At 39.7% G+C, this 10,540-nt stretch overlaps 1 protein-coding gene across 1 annotated transcript; it reads right to left on the bottom strand.

Moving 5' to 3' along the window:
* Positions 1-3,354: 3,354 nt before the first annotated feature.
* Positions 3,355-7,456, bottom strand: LOC139347273 (ankyrin repeat domain-containing protein 9). Its single transcript, XM_070986700.1, has one exon. The coding sequence runs from the start codon at positions 6,427-6,429 to the stop codon at positions 5,545-5,547; it is 885 nt and encodes a 294-aa protein (XP_070842801.1). The 5' UTR covers positions 6,430-7,456; the 3' UTR covers positions 3,355-5,544.
* Positions 7,457-10,540: the final 3,084 nt, after the last annotated feature.

Genomic DNA, 10,540 nt, shown 5'->3' on the forward strand with positions numbered 1-10,540 from the left:
TTTTCTTTTTTTGTGGCAATTTTAAGTTCCTATCAGAACTACATTACTAATTTCATGGTACGACCTTATGTTTTAACAAATCAATAGCTACAACAAGGAGACAGTCAAGAAAATTGTCACAAGCAGAAGCTATATAAGTTTTATAGTCATCTTCTATGAAAAGAACTTTCTTCTCATTTGCTAACTAACAGATTTTTGTCCCCACAACATGAGTTAACATCCACACACACACACACACACACACACACACACACACACACACACACACACACACACACACACACACACACACACACACACACACACACACACACACACACGCCAAACTGGGGAGCCCCCTATTCAGTGTTTATCCTTCACAGACCATGTGTTTTCCATCAGGCCTCATTCACTGTGGACTATTTTCCAAGTCACTGTGACAGAGAGTAGAATATGAGAATATATGGACCTAAGTAAAATGATAACTAATAATTTTACTTCCACATCTTTCTCACTGTAGAGGAAATGTTAATATCACTTTATACAGTTTGGTTTTTCATTTGCTGTATAAGCACTGGTTGTGTGTTTCAATCTATATCTATATCTAATAATGTGCAACATGATTAGAAAAGTGCTCGTGCAGCCATGGGAATGTAAGGGAGGGGAAGAAGGTGGCTGAAACTTAAAAAGGTTTCCTGTGTCTGCAAAGAAGAACTGTCTGTTTGGATATCGGACATCATGTGCGCCAAATCTGTTACGCCCAAGGCTGTATAAGAGCTCTCTTGAGATTGGCCTCTTTCATCACTGAGAATATGCGTCCTTCGTGTGATTTGAAAAAAGCAGTTGCTCTTTCATATTTATGAATTGCCTCATGGATCTAATCAAATGGTCAGGCTGTATATGGCCCAGAGGCCGAAGTTACTCATCCCTGTTCAACACGATATGGAACTTCCACTGTATGAAGACCAACAAGAACTGCTCAGAATTAATCTAGCTGTAGATCTGTATATGTCACCCGTAGGAAAGGTAGAAGAAGACAGATCATTGCAAACTGTGCGTCGATGTGCTGGTAACCTCTCATCACAGTTGGCAGCTCACTGATCTCCTAAGTTTAGACAGACGACCTAATATACAAACATTTCTTTTTATCTTGTTCATTAAGCATATTGTAGATTTTGAATCAATGATTATTCATGTATTGTGCTTGCTTATGGTGTTGGATTAATGTCCACAAAAACTGCATAGCTGCCTTGTGTATGTACAGTGGATATAAAAAGTCTACACACCCCTGTTCAAATGCCAGGTTTTCGTGATGTAAAAAAATGACAGCAAGACATATAATTTCACAACTTTTTCCACCTTTAATCTGACCTATAACCTGTACAATGCAAGTGAAAAACAAACTGAAACCTTTAAAGGGGAAAAATAAAATAAAAAACTTAAAATAACCTGGCTGCATAAATATGCACACCCTTAAACTAATACTTTGTTGCAGCACCTTTGGCTTTTAAAAGGTGGCTTTTAAAACCTGGCTGCATAAATATGCACACCCTTAAACTAATACTGTTGCAGCACTTTTGGCTTTTATTACAGCACTCAGTCTTTTTGGGTAGGAGCCTACCAGCATGGCACATCTTGATGTGGCAATATTTGCCCACTCTTCTTTGCAAAACCGCTCCAAATCTGACAGATTGCGAGGGCATCTCCTGTGCACAGCCCTCTTCAGATCACCCCACAGATGTTCGATGGGATTCAGGTCTGGACTCTGGCTGGGCCATTCCAAAGCCTCAATCTTATTCCGGTGAAGCCATTCTTTTGTTGATTTAGATGTGTGCTTTGGGTCATTGTCGTGCTGAAAGATGAAGTTCCTCTTCATCTTCAGCTTTCTAACAGAAGGCCGAAGGTTTTGTGCCAACACTGACTGGTATTTGAAACTGTTCATAATTCCCTCCACCCTGACTAAGGCCCCAGTTCCAGCTGAAGAAAAACAGCCCCAAAGCATGATGCTGCCACCACCATGCTTCACTGTAGGTATGGTGTTATTTAGGTGATGTGCAGTGTTGTTTTTGTGCCAAACATACCGTTTGGAATTATGTCCAAAAAGTTCAACCTTGGTTTCATCAGACCATAACACATTGTCCCACATGCGTTTGGGAGATTTCAGATGTCTTTTTACAAAATTAAGCTGGGCTTGGATGTTCTTCTTTGTAAGATAAGGCTTCCGTCTTGCCATCCTACCCCATAGCCCAGACATATGAAGAAGACGGGAGATTGTTGTCACATGTACTACACAGCCAGTACTTGCCAGAAATTTCTGCAGCTCCTTCAGTGTTGCTGTCGGCCTCTTGGTAGCCTCCCTGACTAGTTTTCTTCTCGTCTTATCATCAATTTTGGACGGATGTCCTGGTCTTGGTAATGTCACTGTTGTGCCATATTTTCTCCACTTGATGATGACAGTCTTCACTGTGTTCCATGGTATGTTTAATTCCTTGGAAATTCATTTGTAGCCTTCACCTGACTGATATCTTTGAATAATGAGATCCCTCTGATGCTTTGGAAGCTCTCTGCGGACCATGGCCTGTGCTGGAAGATGTGGCTACAAAAATGTGAGGAAAAGCCTACTAGAACAGCTGAACTTTATTTGAGGTTGATCAGAGGCACTTTAATTGGCGACAGGTGAGTGCTGATGCTTTAACATGAGTTAGAATGTAATTGGTAAAATCTGAACACAGCCACATCCCCAGTTATAAAAGGGTGCGTACACTTATGCAACCACATTATCTCAGTTGTTTATTTTTACTTCACCCCCTTGAAAGATTTCTGTTTGTTTTTCACTTGCATTGTACAGGTTATAGGTCAGATTAAAGGTGGAAAACGTTGTGAAATTATTTGTCTTGCTGTCACTTTTTTACATCACGAAAACCTGGCATTTGAACAGAGGTGTGTAGACTTTTTATATCCACTGTACATACATTTACTTGAATTCAATGGCTTAATTTTGTAAAGAATGACCACAACATGACGAAAAGGGGAAAATGAAGAGGAAATCTTCATCACACCAATTGCAGTCAGACTGTTCAACTCTAGTTTTGTCTGATGTAGCACTGTGATTATGTACTTACTGCTCTACACATTTTGAACTACGGTGTGATATGTTTCCATCATCATGCCATTACATCTCAGGCAAAATCTAGAGCAATATTAAATTTTTTCTTCAGTATTACATTCCTATGTTTTTGTATCAAGTCTATACATATACTACATATACATATTTTTCTTCTATATACTGCTACATACTTTTTTTATCCAATGTGCAATACTGAAAAATGTTGTACTTGCTGGCATAGACTGTATATATTTTATTCCTTTCTATGTCTTTTTATACTTTCTGACACTACTGCTGCTGCCTGTAACACCCAAATTCCCCCTATGGAGGATTAATAAAGTGTTATCTTACCTTACCTTATAATATGCAACATGATTAGAGAAGTGATTGTGCAGCCAAGGGTGTGCAAGGGAGGGAAGAAGGTTTTCTCTGTCTGCAAAAAAAAAAAACTGTTCAGATTAGACAGGCCATGTGATATGTGCCAAATCTGTAACACCCTAGGCTGTATCAGAACCTGATGAAGTTGCTTATCAGGTCTCATTCCTCCTTACGAGGGTGTCTTGCACAGCAGGCCGCAGGCCTTTAACCACACTGTATGGCATGAACAAAATAAGCCTGGCATGTATATTTTACACTAAATACACAAACCAAAATCCATCAGAAACACATCTCACCCTGTATTCACCATCACTCTAACCAGCTTGGTCACGAGGGCGACTGCCAAAGAGCCTGAGACCCTTAGGAGCAGGAGTGCTTTATGTTCATGGTGTGGGAAATTAGTTTAGTTTTATTGATGAAAATATGTTTCTTAAAAGAATGAACCACCAAGGTGTATTCTAAACTTAAGGGATAGAGACCGAATTCTAACTTTCTTGGGCCTCACCTCATACCTGATAACAAGGTTTTTCGTAATTTGGTGTTGTTTTAGCAGGTCACAACAGACTAAATACATTTCTGATTAACTGAGTCATTCCCAATTACTGACCACTATATACACAATGCCAAGAGACTAGGACAAATGGGGGGGCAACTTGTGGCCCACGGCTCAGTTTTGCCTGGGAGGACCACTATAGGTCAATCTGGCCCTTGTCTACAGGAAAGTGGAATCCAATGTGAACACAATTTCTAGTAATAAATAAATGGTAAAAAAATTACTTTGTTTGAATGGAGCAGTTATTTCAAGGAAATTCACCTGGAGATGAACTGCTTTTCAACTTCATGCAATTAACTTCAACAGCCGTTGCAGAAATGTGTCACTATTTCTTTTAGTAGCAAATTACATAGTTCTTCCAAGGAAGCTTTCAAGAAGTTCAAACAAAATTATTAGGATATGATGGACTACACATCTAAAATAAAACTTTCTGAAAACTTCAGTGGCTGGAGTTTGATCAGAGTACAGGTGGTGTATGTTCCTGAAAATGCTGGACATTTTTTGTCAAACTAAAAACTTTCCTATTCAACAGTATGTCTCTAGGGTTGATTTCTTCCATAATTAGTTTTCTGTGGTGTGATGAGAATCAGCAGATATTAACAAACATGTACAGTGATAAGGAGTCAGAAAAGACGAAATGAGATCACTTGGATTCTTAGAAATAATCAATCATTCAGACAGTTTTTAAGTCACTGGTTTTCAAATGAGGATCACTTTCTTCAACGTGACTGTTAAATACAACCTAAATAAATTAAGAACAACAGAAACACAGTTTATGGAGACTGTCATCAGTACTGGTCTCCTCTGATATGATACAGTGGTTTAAATGCAGGACAGTAACAGTTTTGAATGATGACAGACAAACTTGTTGTTAATGCCTGAATTAGTGTAAGAGGTTAAATATTATGGCTGTTTATTCCCGAGTCTTCCCACTGCTCGTGCTGCTGAAACTGCGTCTATGCTCCAATCAACCTCCAGCTCCCAGTTAATTCAATCAGTAGGCTAACAGTGTGATAAAAGTCACAACTTTAGATAAGAGTCATTAATTTTCTCCCTGACTTAGTGTTTATTTGTGCAGCCCTACAATGAAATCTTTGTAGCCATACAGTTCTTCAAACAGCCAAGCAAACACACGCACGCGCGCACGCACGCAAAAACTTAGGTCACTTTTCGGGAAATTAACTTACATAGAGTTACATTCATTTTCTTGGGACTTATAATGATGACCATGACCACTACTTGCCGACCCCTAACCTTTACCATAACCGTAACCGAATCATTCCCCCTAACCCAAAAATTCAGTTTTACTTATTTTTTTTCTCTCTATTTGCATCAGCCATCCCGCTATGAATTTGTCTTGAATCTGAAACATGTCCTCGAACGCAGCGCATGGGCACACACACACACACACACACACACACACACACACACACACACACACACACACACACACACACACACACACACACACACACACCATGCTAAAATATTACAATTATCCTTCGGCATGCATCGTGTCACACTGATGCTACACCACCCTCTGCCGGTCCCGCTGGGTCACAGGCAGTCCCGGTGGTTTGAGGGAGGGGGGGATGGGCAGCTCATGCAGACTGTCCGGAAAGGTCGCAGGACTCAGCTGCTTCAGAATAGTCTGCATAGCGATGAGGAGCAGCGACGCTGGGCTCCTTCCTGACAAGTACTTGTATGTCTCTTCGCCGAGCACCTCGCTCCAACACTCAGGCTCTCTGGCCAGAGCTCCTCTCATTTTAAAGTGAAGCTTTGGCATGAACATGAGCAGGTTGTCCAGACACTGCTTCTTCTCTCCGCCGTTCACCTCCTTGGAATCCCTGAGTTTCTCTAGAGAGACGTCCAGCGGGGTCAAGCCGTTGTGGTCCAGGGCGTGCGGGGACGCTCCGTTCCCCAGCAGCATGATGACCGCCTCGGGCCGCAGGAGCTCACAGGCCAGATGTAAAGGGGTTCTCCCGTCCTCCATATGAAAACACCCGGCTCGATCCGTGCAGGTGGATGTGCTGGGTACCCGATGGGTCTCCTGTAAGATGAAGCCGAGAATGCACCGCCTGTCGTAGCGGACAGCCATGGACAGGTGTGGTGCGGAGGACGGGCAGCAGCAGAAGCGCTCCCCGGGCTTTGCTAGCGCTTCATCGGTGTACCGGCTAAGCAGGTAGTGGGCATACGCCTGGTGATCGTGAACTATAGCGTACAGCAACGCCTCTGACGGGGTGTAAATTCTCTGGCTGACGTCCTCCTCTTGGTAAAAAGTCTCCATTGTCCGCATTTCTTCCAGCATCCAGACCGGCTTCAGGTCACGCACAGCCCGGTAGAACAGCAGCGAGAAGGACTTCCGATGCTTGTCGATGCTCCGAGCCGCTGAGCTGACTGTTAAAGAAGCCATGGCAACAAGCGACCCAAGTCACGTTAATTAACGTATGTCAGCGGATTACACACAGTCCTTCATCGCTTTGAAGCGATTACTTCAAGAGCTGATGATTTACACAGACGGATCACAGAAACAATACGTTTAATTCCACCACAGTTCTCTACATGGTTGACAGCTGCAGGATTCCTCTCTGCATTATGGAGCTGGTGCGCATGCGCGCAACATAATAACGTCGAGGAAACTTTATTGACAACAAGTGTCAAATTCCTCCCGGAGAATTAATGTTCAGATATCAGAGACCCTGGTCTTATGATCTCACCCGAAGTTTTCAGAACCTTAAATGATTTTGAGAGACTGTTTAACAAGATGTAAACTGCTGTACATTCAGAGACACTGATACAGAAACATCACAGGAGTTATTTTTCCATAGGATGGTTGTTATTGCTCTACAATGTTTGGGGAATTATTTCTAAACTTCAAATTACCATGATGTAACTAAAACTACCATAGGAAAAAGGTGAGAATGGTGTATAATTGCTTAATTATTTTGGCCAAACAACTTAGTCACAGATAGTTATTAACATTATACCTGTGTGTTTTATCCTGAGTGTGTTTATCCTACTTAGCTTAAAAGAAGCACTGGGAAGCGTTAAATTTTAAGAAACAGAATTTACTTTACTTTGTTTCCCGGTTGGACTACAGGATTTTTATTTAATTTTACTTTTAATTAATTTTAATTTAATTTATTAATTATTTTTTTTGAGTTATTTTGTTTCCATAAAGCTGTTTTGGATACATATCTTACTGTGTTGTTGGATTTCTTTTATTATGATACTGCTACATCTGATATATGGTTATTCTATACTACTACAAACTGCTGTATGAACAGAGAACTGCAACAGTCCAGCCTGTCAACCCAACAGATGCATGCATTACTTTCTGTCAGTCAGACTGGGAAAGAAAACCTCTGATTTTGGAAAAGTTTCTGAAAAGAGTTGGACAAAGGCAACCATGGTACAATGACTTTTCTAACAGTATTGCTATATTTAATAAAAAAAAAAAAATGGCAATATGTTTTGGGCAATAATTTGGCTTTAGGAAACAAAGGTCTTTAATCTACTTATTAAAAAAAAAAATGGAAAAATGAAACAAAATGAAAATTGAACACTTTTTCTTGCTTTTGTCATATTCTCATCAGGTTTGTGCTCTTTGTGCCAATCAGCTTTCTTATTGTGCTACAGTAGGCAGTTGGGGATTACATTACTCTTCAGTTAATTGTCCTGTGAATTTTAAATACTGAACAGAAGACTTCAACTGAGTCATCAAAAAGTGATGGTCAGTGTAGTCTTTAGTAACCAGGTTAAACATTGAGTAAATATTAATTAAAGAGACCCTTAATAGTTAATCATTTAATGAGTAGATTTGAATAGAAAATAAGGAATTAATTAAAACCTAAACAAAAATATTGAGTTGATTTGAAAAAGACAAACTTCTTAATGTATAAATAGTACTAATAAAAAATTACTGAATTCTACATATCAATGATATATAATTGGGTAATAATCATCCACTTTAATCACTGCATTGATTGGAATTTAATCAATACAATGAATTTAATCTAAATATTTTTCTTTCTTAGGAATAATTAGTCTATGACCCAGAAAGGACACTTTCCATATAGAGCTGGTACAGACCAAGCTCTTTTATCTACAAAGAAACCAACAATTCCCCCATGAGCAAGCACTTGGCGACAGTGGCGAGGAAAAACAAGGAATTGTCGATGACAATTCCAATGTCCTTTGGGCAGTTGCTTGTAGAAACTCCAGGCTTTGTGGTCACAGTAATTGCCATTATGAGCTGTTTTGTTCTTCTTCTTCTTCTTAATTGTAATGAGGGATTTACTATATAATATAATATAATATAATATAATATAATATAATATAATATAATATAATATAATATAATATAATATAATATTCCATCCATTATCTATACCGCCTATCCCTTTCGGGGTTGCGGGGGGCTGGAGCCTATCCCAGCTACAATGGGCGAGAGGCGGGGTACACCCTGAACCGGTCGCCAGCCGATTGCAGGGTATAATATAATATAATATAATATAATATAATATAATATAATATAATATAATATAATGTAATATAATACCCCTTGGGCGGCACGGTGGCGCAGCAGGCAGTGCGCGTGCCTCACAGCAAGAAGGTCGCCGTTTCGATCCCCGGGTCGGGCAGGGCCTTTCTGTGTGAAGTTTGCATGTTCTTCCTGTGCACACGTGGGTTCTCTCCGGGCACTTTGGCTTCCTCCCACAGACCAAAAACATGCTCATTAGGTTAATTGGTAACTCTCAAAATTGCCCTTAGGTGTGAGTGTGAGCATGAATGATTGTCTGTCTGTATATGTTGCCCTGCGATCGACTGACCACCGGCTCAAGGTGTACCCCGCCTCCCACCCATTGACAGCTGGGATGAGCTCCAGAACTGACATTGGCCTTGTGTAGAAAATACAGCATCTTAAAGGCATGAGCTGTTATTAGTTTTTCTTTTCATGTAATTTATTCATTATTGCCCCACTGAATAGTTACTCATTGTATTAGGGCAGCAGCTAAATTCTGTCAGACAAATGTCTATCGTGCATTTTGATGTCCATATTTATGTTACTTGGAAATCTTAAAGAACAAAGCTACCTTTAATTTGGAACAGTATTTTACCTGCAGTGTTTCCACTATGATCTCCAGTCTTTTTCCAAGTGCTCCACCTTTGGCACGAAATAGTGTCAGTAGCTTGGGAGTGTGATGGTCTAATGCAGACAAAAATTTTGGCTCCATATGCATTTTTTGATACAGTTGATCATGACATACTTCTTGACAGGCTGGAAAAGTGGGTGGGACTTACTGGCACTGTACTACACTGATTCAAATCCTATTTACAAGATAGAGACTACTTTGTGTCAATTGGTGAGCATGTGTCTGAACCAAAAAAGATCATGTGTGGGGTGCCACAAGGGTCCATTCTTGGACCACTTCTTTTCAATATCTACATGTTGCCCCTAGCTCAGATTATGGAGCATCATAATATTTCTTATCATACTTACGCAGATGATACACAACTTTATATTTCTGTGTCATCACATGACTACAGTCCCTTACTTTCACTGAGTGAGTGTATTCATCAAATCAGTGAGTGGATGTGCCAGAATTTTCTTCAGCTTAACGCAGATAAGACAGAAGTGATGGTATTTGGCCCCAAAAATAAAAGGTCAAAGATCAGTGCTCACCTTAACTCCATGTCACTGACAACAACAGATAAAGCCAGAAATCTTGGTGTAATTATTGATTCTGACCTGAATTTTAACAATCATTTAAAGCTCATTACCAAATCAGCCTACTACCACCTGAAAAATATAACCAGAATTAAGGGATGTCTGCATGCAGACATGGAAAAACTTGTTCATGCATTCATTTTCAGTAGGTTGGACTATTGCAATGGAGTCTTTACTGGCCTAAACAAAAAAAAAAAAAGCAATTAGGCAACTACAGCTGATTCAAAATGCTGCTTGGTCTACAAAGCATTAAATGGTCTAGGACCAAAATATATTCTAGATTTATATATGAAGTATCCAGACCTCTTAGGTCATCAGGGACAGGTCTATTGTGTGTTCCCAGAATCAGAACCAAACAAAGTGAAGCAGCTTCCAGTTATTATGTTCCTCACCTGTGGAACATTCTCCCTGCACACCTGAGGTCTGCACCAACTGTCAGCTCATTTAAATCAGGGTTGAAAACATTATTATTTGCTACAGCTTTTACTTAAAGTAAATATATCTGCTCAGTGATTTTGATTGCTAAATTATTGTCTTTTACTGGCTTCTGTTTTTAGTTTTCCTTTAAATGTATTTTATTTTATTTTAATCTTTCTATTCTCTTCTAATTTCTTCCTTTCTTTCTTTGAAATGTATGATTTTAATGTATTTTTATGCTTCTGTAAAGCACTTTGAATTGCCTGGTGTATGAATTGTGCTATACAAATAAATTTGCCTTTGCCTTTGCATAGTGGTTATTCTCTAAAATTCTGCATTGATCTGAAACACAAAGGTGACACAGGAGACAAAGGTA

The sequence above is a fragment of the Chaetodon trifascialis genome, chromosome 19, assembly GCF_039877785.1.
Source record: "Chaetodon trifascialis isolate fChaTrf1 chromosome 19, fChaTrf1.hap1, whole genome shotgun sequence".
NCBI classification, from domain to species: domain Eukaryota; kingdom Metazoa; phylum Chordata; class Actinopteri; order Chaetodontiformes; family Chaetodontidae; genus Chaetodon; species Chaetodon trifascialis.